The sequence below is a fragment of the Punica granatum genome, chromosome 2, assembly GCF_007655135.1.
Source record: "Punica granatum isolate Tunisia-2019 chromosome 2, ASM765513v2, whole genome shotgun sequence".
Lineage (NCBI taxonomy): Eukaryota > Viridiplantae > Streptophyta > Magnoliopsida > Myrtales > Lythraceae > Punica > Punica granatum.
The window spans coordinates 1,663,581-1,676,361 of record NC_045128.1 but is presented as its reverse complement, the minus strand read 5'-3'; the positions used below and the strand labels follow the sequence as shown (position 1 = coordinate 1,676,361).

Sequence of the window (12,781 nt, the reverse complement as noted above, 5' to 3'; positions counted from 1 at the left end):
GGAAATTTCATCATCGATCTATTTTGTGCAAAACCCAAAGTTCATTCATATATATAACTCAGAAATTATTCAAGTTCGTGCCCGAGTTGTATGTGTTCTGGAGGTTCACGAGCGAATAGCAGGCGCCTGTTGGGCCTTTCGCTAACAATGAGGAATGGCTGCCTTCCTCCACTACTTTGCCATTATTCAGCACAGCAGTCAGGTCACAGTTGTATATAGTACTCAGTCCGTGCGCCGTGACCATGCTTGTCCTGCCCTTCATCAGCTCTTCCAGCGCATCCTGCACGACCCTCTCCGACTGGCTATCGAGGGCACTTGTTGCCTCATCCAACAGCAACAACCTTGGTTCCTTTAGTATAGCCCTCCCGATGGCCACTTGCTGCTTTTGTCCTCCCGAGAGCTGAATTCCTTGGTACCCACCCCAGGTATCATATCCGTCCTGAAGCCCAACTATAAATTCGTGGGCATTAGCTGCCTTTGCTGCCACTAAAATTTCAGTCTCGGTTATGTGACCAGAGATGCCGTGTTCAATGTTTTCCCTTATGGTACCAGCGAACAAGGTCGGCTATTGGCTAACCAGTGCAGTATATACTTCCTCCAAGACCTAAGATGATACGATTTTATATCTTGGCCATCAATTTATATTACAACCTTGAGGGAATCGTAGAACCTCTCACTCAGGCCTATGAGAGTCGACTTCCCTGACCCACCCTGCCCCACCAGCGCGGTCAATTTCCCAGCTTCAATGTTGAAGGAGAAGTTTTTCAGGATGACTACATCAGGCCTTGCAGGGTAGGCGAAATCTACTTCATAAAATTCTATGTCGCCACTGATGGTTCTGGGCTGGTAGCCCTCCATATCACGGGCTTGATCCTTGTCTGCCTGTACAGTGTGGCAAACAGCGATGCAACAGTGTCCGAGCCCTTGGCAATGTCTGCAGTCATGCTCGCAGCATTAGATATAACGAGGCCTGTTCTTATTAGTATCATCAAGGTCTGAAAGAGCTCCTTTGGTGTAATATACCCTTGTGAGATCAACTTGGCACCGTACCAAAAATTGAAATCCCAAATGGCTTTTGTCAAGAACTGGAGGGCACCCAAGCCCAAACCAGCTTACCAGGACTGCTTGATACTCTCTCTCGTCGGGGCTTCTTGGGCCTTCTCGAACATCTTAAGAATCCGATCCTGGGACGAGAAGGCAGTGATAGTTCGGTGGTTTGATACTGCCTCTGCAGCCAACTTGCTGCTCTCATCCTGGGCCTTGACGGCTTTGTGGAAGAACTTCGTGGGCGTAGAAACACAAGATTATAAGCGGCTGGGCTGCTATTATCACAATTGCAAGCCTCCACGCAATGATCAGACCCGTCATGAAGGCAATAGCTACACCAGAGCAGGTTTGTAGAAGAAGAGCCATACGGTCACCCACTAGAGATTTCACCTGCATCAAGAGCAACACATAATAAATGAGTATTATTTGCTGAACAGGCTAAAATGTTAAATTTGAACCCAGGCTCCAATACCATGAATATAATTTTTGTTGACGTAGTGACGAGTTAGAACGCGTACCACAGCTGCATCTTTTGCTAGTCTTGAGCATATAGCACCACTTGAGTTCTCGTCCTCATCAAACCACCTGCTTCAAATGTGAGGATCTTCAAGAACATGCTCTCCCGGAGCCTTTTTGTCAAGTGTCATCCCATGCATGCAAAGTTGTAATGCTGTATAATGTTGATCATAAAGGAGAAGACTGCTAATCCCAAGAAACAGAGGCAGTAAATCCTTATCTTCTCCTTCATTTGTCCATGATCCGATAGGAAGGAAACCGAGATCACTGACCCCATTGTGAAAGCAAAAACTGGCTGGATCCCAGAACAGCACGGCGCTGGAACACCCTAAAGTCGCTTGCTTCCACTCCTGGTAAATTCAATGCAATTAGTCTTCTAAAGGACGGAGCTGGAAGCTTCTTCTCCTTGAATCTGTCTTCGGGCTTCAGGGAAGATTGACCTGCTCTGGTTGATCTATTTGAGCTGGAGCGGCTTGCTTTGGAGAGCCTGCGGCTGCTTGTACTGTTCACACGATTCATGCTGAGTATAGAAGATGAAGAATAGGTTGTTGCTACTGGCTTGGTTTTATCAAGAATCTCTTCATTCTCCATTTCTTGGAGGCTAAGCAATGCAGTGTAACGGCCATCGGGATTTTGGATTAGCTCTTCATGGGGCCCGGCCTTGACTACCTGGCCACGCTGGATGACTGCAATGATATCAGCAGTTCGGATTGTGGAGTCTATGGCCTATGATGAGAGTGGTGCGGCCGATCGAAGTCCTGTCGAATGCTTCCTGAACTGAACTACTCGTTCCGATTCCAATTCCAATGCGCTGGTGGCTCCATCCAACAGGAGGATTCAAGGAAATTTTATAATTGCTCGTGCTATGGCTATTCTCTGCTTTTGCCCTCTAGACAACTGAACACCTCGCTCTCCAACCTACCATGTGGTGTGGGATCAGTTTTTTTTTTTTCCCTAAAGAATTAGAACTGTTTACGACTACCATAAACAAACAGTGAACTACGAAGTCTATATTTATGGACACAACATCAAACAAACCACAAAGTCTATATTTATGGACACAACTTTAGTTCAAACAATTTGTCTTAATAAAGTACACAAATTATACAGTTCTTGCGAAGTTGTCTACTGACCTAATATCATAGCCCTATGGCGACTGGCTTATGAAGTTGTGAGCATTAGCAGTCTTTGCAGCCTTGGTAACCTCTTGGATCATCACATCTTCTCTTCCGAATAGTATATATTCTCCTTAATGGAAGTTGCGAAGAGGGTTCTTGGCTCACTAGGCCCATTTGCAATCGCAGCCACTTGATCTACAACTTATGGATTGGAACTCCATCTAGAAGAATCTCTCCTTCTAGCGGGTCGTAGAATCTCTGCAAGAGTGAAATGACTGCCACAAACCAAAGTCACTGCCTTTCCCGCAGGAATAGTAAGGAAAAAGTCCTTGAAGATGGTATTCTCGGGGTCTTGAAGGGTAAGAAAAATCGACTAGATTGAACTCAACTTTACTGGTAAAGCTGTGAAGTATCTCTCCCTCCTCCTGGTCGGGATCGATAGTGGGAACTCTCTCAAGGATCCGTTCTCCTGCAGCACATGCCTCTGAAAAGTACTTGAGATTCAATAGAGCGGATCCTAGTGCCTTGTCCAGAAAATTACGTATATCATGCCTCTGTTATTTGATATGACTCTTAGAAGTTGGCCAAAAATAGATATGACTGATAGAAAAAGTGAAGGTCGAGAGGTATGTAATTACACTCTAACAAATGCAATGGAAGCTCCGACAGCATGAACAGTCCCTCTTGAGCTCCATGGTACATGACCAATCTGCTCCTGTAGTAAGTCATGAAAGCCATATTGCAAAAGTGACACCATTGCTTCCGATTGCCAATCCTTTTGCTAGGCCTTGTTTGAGGCCCAACTTCAAAGACCCCTGAAGCACCTCGGGGAACTTGGACATAGTCTTGGTCACACCCACAAAAGCATAAACTGTTTGAATTGAAGACACAGCCTGCTCAGCTATGGTACTGGCCATGTTGTACTCTTTCCGAATCTTTCTTGCTATCCTCATCAGTGTACGACCCTATGCCAGTCCCGGGATTGTAAGCAATAGAAAAAAGGGAAACCTGACTAGTGCTAGCCTCCATCAGAGGACAAAAGCTGCTATATACGCCCCGGCAAATTGTGACACATTCATCAAGAAGTTCAGGACCTTGTTTGAGTTACCATCAACATCGATCTTGTGAACTTTTGAGTAAAAAAAAAAAAGGGAGCTCATGTATTTGATTTCCAATCCTTTTCCGCAAGGAAGTCCTGAATTACGAGACTGTCACTGGACACGGACTTCAGATGTGCTGGTCACATGCAAGTCAAAATAGCCCACGTCCTGCCTTAGCACTGCTTGCAAGTACCTTGCTTTCATCTGAGCAGCTTGCCTCTCTGCTGTTCTCGTCCAACAGTAGCCCTCTAAATTTATCATGTCCATTGAAGAAATCTTAGGATACCTTCTTTTCACAGGGGCAAAGATGAAACTTTTCATTGTAACTTGAAAAGATAATCTAAATAACAAATCAACAGGGGCACCCATACCAAGAAGGCTAAAAATAACAATGCAGATGCCAAGCAGAGAAGAATGAGCGAGTTGTGTCACAACCGATAATTGTATCAGTATATCAGTAGGCTTATTTTGTAAGTTACAACCAGTAACTTGCTCAAAGAACAACATCTTCCTCCATCAATGGAGGTGGAGTAAAGGAACATAAACAGATGTATAAAGCACCTACTGCACCGGATATTGACCTTATTCATACTGTCACGAAACACCTCTGAATCCAATGAGGGTGAAGTACCAATGGCGTTTATGAGATGATCGGTGACGAACAGCACCACCGGCATTGAGAATCCATTGCAGACGGCACCAACGAGTCCAAGAGCCATCAGAAACTTGTCCACCCTGTTGGCGTGCATAAAGACCGATCTCAGAGACCAGGTTTTTTTCTTGTTCTTCCTCTCATTCATCTGAGTCTCTCGTGTTTTATCGCTCTCGAGCCCCATCTCTCGAGTTATCTCCACCAACAACAAATCATGTCCTCCTACAGAACGATCAATTCAGTTCTTAAAAGAATAATGCATCGGAGGAGAATATGCATTGTGCAAGAGAGATTTTCAATAATGATGCAAGTCTACAGCAAGATATATATATGTAACATAAACAAAATGAATAATCATTGAGTATTGAAAATGACTAGAGAATGCGCTGATGAGAGGATTTCGGCTTGACTTTTAAGGTTTGTGCCCTCTCCCTCCATTTCCCCCCAACACAAGCGCAGGTTCCAACTAGCATCATTAATTAATGATGAACACATAGTAAGATTCAATCCGCTGCTTATTAATTATTAGGATTTGATCCAAAGCTTATATAGGGAACTTCTTACTTGTTGTGGAAGTCGTTAATTAGTCATCACATTTTTCTTGCGGATTAATATATAAATGATACAAGTTTGTCAAAGATCTTCTAAGTATAAACAATGGCAAAGGATAAATTCGGACCTGGATAACTGGAAGGAAAGCCCTCATTCTGCATCTGCTTGTACATCCGTTGCCAGTTTTCCGAGGTTAATTTAGCTCCCAAGGGACTGAATCCCCGATCCACCACCACAGAGCCGCACTTACTGGTTGACTTTATATATAAAGAACAAGAAGAAGATAGGAGAGATTACTGGTTGAGCTTTTAGAATGGGAGTGGTGATCACTTTTGAATTTCATGTACTTTAGTGGCTTCACATTTTCAACCATCTAACATGAACAGTATTATATAAATCCACCAAGTCGATAATCAATATCCGATCTGGTAGGCCTAAACAGAGTCCCAAGATAAAATAAGAAAAAAATTAAGTAGAATTGCTCATTTCACGCGTAATGGGATCATAATTTGCCATTACTACATACTCGTTGCCTGACCAAACAGCTCCTCGTTGGATAATATAAGACCGAGCGATTGAGAGGTTGACACACAAGCAAATGTATCGTATTGTCAATTGTCGGAATGATATTGACCCTATTATGTAGGCGTACGAACAATGAACCCAAAAGGAAACCCAAGTTGCAGGATATTACTGGCATATTTTTCACGCCGGAAGCTCCATTTGACCACTGATATATATAGCTGAAGCGCACACATTTGGCATGAGATCAACTGATTGATCTGGAGGCTCGATGTTGTATTAGTTGATGATGATGAAGAAGCTAAAACATGAAACCCAAAACCCAACCGATTTGGAGGATTTTGAAAATGAACCGAAGGTTCAGATAATTAATGAGTTAAACATAGAGAGAAAAGGGCTTCAGGTTTTATTGGGTTTATCTTGCCCATAGTTCATGTTTCATACACAAAATAGCAAACCAAACTAAACAGTGACAAACTAATCGAGTTTGAGTCCCGAACTAAAGGTGTTCTGGAGGTTCACGAGTGAGTAATAGGCACCCGTTGGGCCCTTTGCTAACAATGAGGAATGGCTCCCTTTCTCAACTACTTTCCCCTTATCCAGCACGGCGATCATGTCACAGTTGAATATTGTGCTCAGTCTGTGTGCCACCACCACGCTTGTCCTCCCTTTCATCAGCCACTCCAGTGCATCCTGTACAACCCTCTCTGACTGGCTGTCGAGGGCACTTGTCGCCTCGTCCAGCAGCAATAATCTCGGGTTCTTTAGCATAGCCCTTGCAATGGCCACTCGCTGCTTCTGCCCTCCTGAGAGCTGAGCGCCTTTGTCCCCACACCAAGTGTCATACCCATCCTTAAGCGCCACGATAAATTCATGGGCGTTAGCTGCCTTTGCTGCTTCTATAATCTCTGTCTCAGTAATGTTAGCAGAGATGCCGTATACAATGTTTTCCCTTATAGTACAAGCTAACAAGGTCGGCTCTTGGCTAACCAGTGCTATATGCTTCCTTAGAGACCTGACATGATATGACTGTATATCTTGGCCATCTATTTTTACTGCACCTTTGAGTGGATCATAGAATCTCTCAATGAGGCCTATGAGAGTCGACTTCCCAGAACCGCTCTGCCCCACCAAAGCAGTCGATTTTCCAGCTTCGATCTTGAAAGAGAAGTCTTGCAAGATGACCACATCAGGCCTTGCTGGGTAGGCGAAATCAACTCCACAGAATTCTACGTCACCCCTAATGTTTCTGGGCTGGTAACCATCTAGATCATCGGGCTCAATCCTTGACTGCCTGTCTAATATGGCGAACACCGATGCAACTGTGTCCAAGCCCTTGGCAATGTCCTTAGTCATGCTCCCAGCATCGGCAATAACGTGGCCTGTGCTTATCAATATCATGAAGGTCTCGAAGAGCTGCTTTGGTGTAATGTACCCTTGAGAGATCAACTTGGCACCGTACCAGAAGTCGAAAGTCCAAATGCATCTTGTGAAGAATTGAGCCAGAGTAAGCCCCAAACCTGCATACCATGACTGCTTGACGCTCTCTCTTGTTGGGCCTTCTTGGGCCATCTCGAACATCTTGAAGATCCGATCTTGAGATGAGAAGGCAGTTATAGTTCGATGGTTTGATACTGCCTCCGCGGCCAACTTAGTGCTCTCATCCTGGGACTTGATGGCTTTCTGGCTTAAGTTCTTCAACAGCACTTTTCGAGTGTAGAAACACGCGATTATGAGGGGCTGGGCGGCAATCATCACAATCGCGAGCCTCCATGCAAGGATTAGACCCATTGTGAAAGCAATGGTTATAGCTGAGCAGGTTTGTGTAAGGAGCGCCGAGCGGTCACCCACTATAGATCTCACCTGTGGCAACAGAAATTCGCATATGTACAAGGAGAAGCACGGTAAGAAAGAATACAATAGGGTGGCTTATACCGAAAAAACGAATTTAGGCTTGGTTTGGAGTGCTGTTACTGAAATAAAAGTGTCAAAGTATAATTGCTGAAAAATAAGTGTTGATTTTAAAATAAATAAAAATCTTTTGGAGGTAATAATAAAAAACTGCTGAAAGTAAAAAAAAAAGTTAATTATTAATACTTGAAGCAGAATAAGCAAAAACAGATTTCATAAGCATCTCTAAACCTGTTTAAGAAAATCACGTTTGCAACCGCAATTTTGACCCAAACATGGTTTAAAAAACACTCACCAAACACCAAATTTACTTAAAATTATAAGGAAAAGTGATTATGAAACCTCTCACCATACTCCAAAATGAACTCTTAATGTTGTATGATGTTCCATGAATAGTTGGAAGGTGGACCATTGCTGCAAACATGGTTTCAAAATTTTTGACCCAACCGAACTCTTAATGTTGAAACCTCCCACCACACTTCCAAACGAACTCTTAATGTTGTTTGATGTTCAATGAATAGTTAGAAGGTGTACCATTGTGGTTTGCAACTGTAATTAACCCAAATACGGTTTCAAAAACACTCATCAAACACCAAATTTACTTAGAATTATAAGGAAAAGTGATTATGAAATCTCCTACCACACTCCCAAACGAACTCTTAATATTGTCTGATGTGCAATGAATAGTTAGAAGGTGTACCATTGCTGCATCTTTGGCTAGTCTTGAGCATATAGCACCACTTGAGTTCTCATCTTGATCAAACCACCCAACTTCAAATGTGAGGATCTTCGAGAGCATTCTCTCTCTGAGCCTCTTTGTCAAGTATTCTCCAATGTATGCAAAGTTGTAATGCTGACAAACATTGATAAGAAATGAGAAGACTGCTAACCCGAGGAAAGACAGGCAGTATATCCTTATCTTCTCTTTGATTTGGTCGTGATCTGACAGGAAAAACACCGAGATCATTGACCCCATCGTGAAAGCATTAATGGGTTGGATGGCGCCGAACAGGATGGCGCTAAAACACCCCAAAGTTGCTTGCTTCCACTCTGGTAGATTTAAGGCTAATAGTCTTCGGAAGGATGGAACTGGAAGTTTCTTATTCTCAAGGCCATCTTCCGTCTTTCGGAAAGATTGAGCTGCTCCATTTGATCTAGTCAAGCTAGAGTGGCTTGTTTTGGAGAGTCTACGGCTGCTCGTACTGTTCACATGATCCATGCTGAGATTAGAAAATGAAGCATAGGCTGTTGCCGTTGTCTTGGTTTTATCAAGGGTCTCTTCTTTCTCCATTTCTTGGAGGTTAAGCAATGCAGCATAATGGCCATTGGGAATATGGATTAGCTCTTCATGATTGCCGGCCTCTACCACCTGGCCATTCTGGACAACTGTGATAATATCGGCATTCCGAATGGTTGAAAGCCTATGGGCTATGACAAGTGTGGTGCGGCCGATCGACGCCCTGTCTAATGCTTCTTGGACCACTCGTTCTGATTCCAAGTCTAATGCACTTGTGGCTTCATCCAACAGTAGGATTCGAGGAGATTTTATAACTGCTCGTGCTATGGCTATTCTCTGTTTTTGTCCTCCCGACATCTGAACACCTCGCTCTCCAACCTACCATGTGGGGTTTGTATTCAATTTCAAGTGAAAGACAATAATGACCATATTGGCATTACAGCAGATAGGGCACTTATATATCTAGACAGATATTAAAATTATTATACTTACAAGGCAACTGACCTGAGTATCATAGCCCTGAGGCAGTTGGTTTATGAAGGCGTGAGCATTAGAAGCCTTTGCAGCCCCGATAACCTCTTGGATCGACGCATCTTCCTTCCCAAACAGTATGTTCTCCTTAATGGAAGTTGCAAAAAGTGTCGGTTCTTGGCTCACTAGGCCCATTTGTGAACGCAGCCACTTGATCTGCAGCTTATTGATCGGATGTCCATCGAGAAGGATCTCTCCTCCTAGCGGGTCATAGAACCTCTGCAAGAGTGAAACCACTGTCGATTTCCCAGAGCCGCTACCACCAACCAAGGCCATTGTCTTCCCCGCAGGAATCCCAAGGCAGAAGTCCTTAAAGATGGTACTCTCGGGTCGAGAAGGGTATGAAAACTCAACGTGGTTGAACTCAACTTTACCAGTGAAGTTGTGGAGGATCTCTCCCTCCTGATTGTGGGGATCGACTGCAGGAATTCTCTCTATCATCTCGGCGATCCGTTCTCCTGCAGAACATGCTTCAGAGAAGTACTTGAGATTTGATAGAGCTGATCCTAGTGACCTGTGCAAAAGTTTACCAGTAGAATGTAAGCTCAAAATAATGCTTCCGCCATTGAAAGCCAAATGCATGGTATATATCTTTTATTTTATATGACTGATAGAACAAGGTCGATAGGTATGTAATTACATTCCACCAAATGTAATGGCAGTTCCCACAGCATAAACTGTCCCTCCCCGAGCTCGGTGGTACATGACCATCCTACTCCCGTAATAAGCCATGAATGCCCATATTGCGAAACCAATGCCATTGCTTCCCATCGCCAACCCTTTTGCTAAGCCTTGTTTGAGGCCCAATTTCACGGACCCTTGAAGGGCCGTGGAGAAGTCGGAAATTGTCTTGGTCTCACCGACAAAAGCATAAACTGTTCGGATTGAAGATACAGCTTGCTCAGCTATGGTACCGGCCACATTGTACTCTTCCCGAATCTTTCTTGCTATTCCCATCAGTATACGACCATATATCATTCCTGGGATTATAAGCAATAGTGCGAAAAGAAATCCGACTATTGCTAGTCTCCATAGGAGGGCAAAAGCTATTATGTACGACCCGAGGAAGAGTGACACATTCGTCAAGAAGTGCGGGACCTAATTGAACAAATCAAAGCTTGTAAAAGGTTCCAAAGAATGTCAATCTTGGGACATGTTGAGAGCAAAAGATGAGTGATGTGTTTGGATACGAACCTTTTCAGCTAGGACGTCTTGAATCAGAAGACTATCACTGGACACACTTGTGATGACCTCAGAAGTGCTGGTCACATGCAAATCAAAGTAGCCCACGTCCTGCCTCAGCACGGCCTGCAAGTACCTCGCTCTCATCCGAGCTGCTTGCCTCTCTGCTGTTCTTGTCCAACAATATCCTTCTGTATTATCATGTTCATCGAAGAAAATAATTAGATACCTTCATTTCACGTGGGAAAGAAGATACTTGTCATTCTATTGAAAAGATTAATCGAAATAACAAATAACATTTGCACCCACCGAGAAAGGTTAGAAGTAGCAAAACCAATGCCATGTAGAGCAGAACGAGACAGTTCTGTCACAACCAGATAACCGTATCAGTTTATAAGTAGGCCCGTGTTAAAGGTTACAACCAGTAACTTACATTCGACCAACTACTTCCCAATGCAGGTGAAAAGCCAGAACACAAAGCTAGATGAGGGACTTGGGGCCGACCTTATTGATCTTGTCACGGAAAGCATTTGCATCTAAATTCGATGAAGTGCCGATATCATTCATGAGGTGGCTGCTCACGAACAGCACCACTGGCGTTGAGAACCCATCGGCGACGGCACCAATAAGTCCGAGAGACATCAGAAACTTGTCGAACCCATCAGCATGCATGAATACCGACCTCAGGGACCCGGTTTTCTTCTTGTTCTTCTTTTCGTCCATCGCGAATTCTCGAGCTTTATCGCTCTCGTTCCCCATCCTCTCGAGTTATCTCTCCACAGGCAAGGAACTGTGTCTCTTTCCGCTGAATTAATGATCCAGCAGTTCTTCGAAGAACATCATCACCGAGGAGATCGGTCCAAGAGAGTGAACCAGCTTTGGAGATGTATTTATAATAATGCAGGTTTACAGCTAAAATGAATAATCATTGAGGTTATTTTAAATATGAGAACAATGACAGGAGCATGTGCTGATGAGAGGTCCAAGACTGACCTCAGGATTTGTGGCATGTTAGCCTCATTAATTATTACAATTTGATCCAAAGCTTTATGTGGGGAAGTTCTTATTCGTAAGCTGATGATTTACGGAAGCATTACTCAATTAATTAGTCATCACATTTTTCTCATGAATTAATTAAAGAAGGTTACTTCCTAGCCTGGAGTTCAGGTCAATAATTAATAATAGACTTATCAATATGTTCGTTAGCCAATCACTAACAAATCATAATAAAGACAGATACAGAATCTTCTGCAACATATCACACCTCGGAACCGAGATGCGAAGGTTTCAAGAATAATCAATTTTTATAAATTGTAACAATCATACCATGACGAGATCGTTCCGACCTACTGTTGCACGACCCCACCTTACAGCAGTTCTGAGATAACTCTTTTCGGCTCGGTGGCTTTTGTCATCCCCTATCTCCGAAAAATGGATAATCTCTTTTCCTTGCTTCACTATACACCCAGCCTGTGGGCCACCATCACAGTGGTCCGTCCGACCATCACCTGCTCTAGGGCCCCCTGGACCGCCTCCTCTGACAAGCTGTCAAGTGCACTAGTCGCCTCGTCCAACAGCAGAACCACCGGGTTTTTTAGCAGAACCCGAGCAATTGAGATCCATTGCTTCTGCCCACCTGATTGCTGCACCCCCTTATCATCTCACCGTGTATCATACCCGTCTTTCAAGGATGGGATAAATCCATGAGCATTCGTAGCCTCGATCACCTGAGGAAAAATCCGCTCGTCATAAGATCACTTATAACCCTATGGAGTCGACCGCTGATAACTACCAGGGAATATATCGAATATCTTTTGACGCAATGGGGAGGCAATGACCGGTATAAAAACTTTTTCATTGAAATTCCGTAAGTTAAAATGGATTGCTGCTCAAACATTACCTCTGTTTCATTAATATCACTGTTTGAAACTCCGAATATGATGTTCTCTTTTATGGTGCCTTCAAAGAGTGACGGTTCTTGACCAACAAGAGCTAAGTGTCTCCTCAGGGACCTGAGATGGTCCGACCAGATGTCTCGACCACGAATTCTGACCATTTCTTCCAACGGATGGTAGAATCTTTCTATTAGATCAATAATGGTCGACTTCCCTGATCAACTTGGTCCCACCAGGGCAGTGGACTTTCCTGCTTCAATGGTGATCGAGAACACCCTGAGGACTAAAGCTGTAGGCCTTGTCGGGTACGCGAAATCCATTTCCCGGAACTCTATCTTCCCGAGCAGTTATTGGGGCTTATATCCTTCCTTGTTCTGAGGATCAGGCTTTGTGGACCTGTCCAAGAGAGCGAAGACTGATCCTACAGCTTCTGATCCTTTGTCGAGATCTGTGGCATGCTCCCAGCATCTGCAATCACACGGCCCGCGCTTACTAGGATCATCAGGATCTCGAACAGA

General features: G+C 43.9%; 1 protein-coding gene and 1 pseudogene across 1 annotated transcript; both read right to left on the bottom strand.

Moving 5' to 3' along the window:
• Positions 1–6: 6 nt before the first annotated feature.
• LOC116197473 lies at positions 7–4,620 on the bottom strand (annotated as a pseudogene).
• A 1,226-nt stretch (positions 4,621–5,846) lies between these two features.
• Positions 5,847–12,745, bottom strand: LOC116197472 (ABC transporter B family member 15-like). Its single transcript, XM_031527629.1, has 8 exons — positions 12,269–12,745; positions 10,873–12,095; positions 10,678–10,732; positions 10,381–10,559; positions 9,827–10,284; positions 9,160–9,700; positions 8,119–9,033; positions 5,847–7,370 (listed from the first exon to the last, which is right to left on the bottom strand). Exons 2-8 carry the CDS (start codon positions 11,125–11,127, stop codon positions 5,985–5,987), a joined length of 3,789 nt encoding a protein of 1,262 aa, XP_031383489.1. The 5' UTR covers positions 11,128–12,095; positions 12,269–12,745; the 3' UTR covers positions 5,847–5,984.
• Positions 12,746–12,781: the final 36 nt, after the last annotated feature.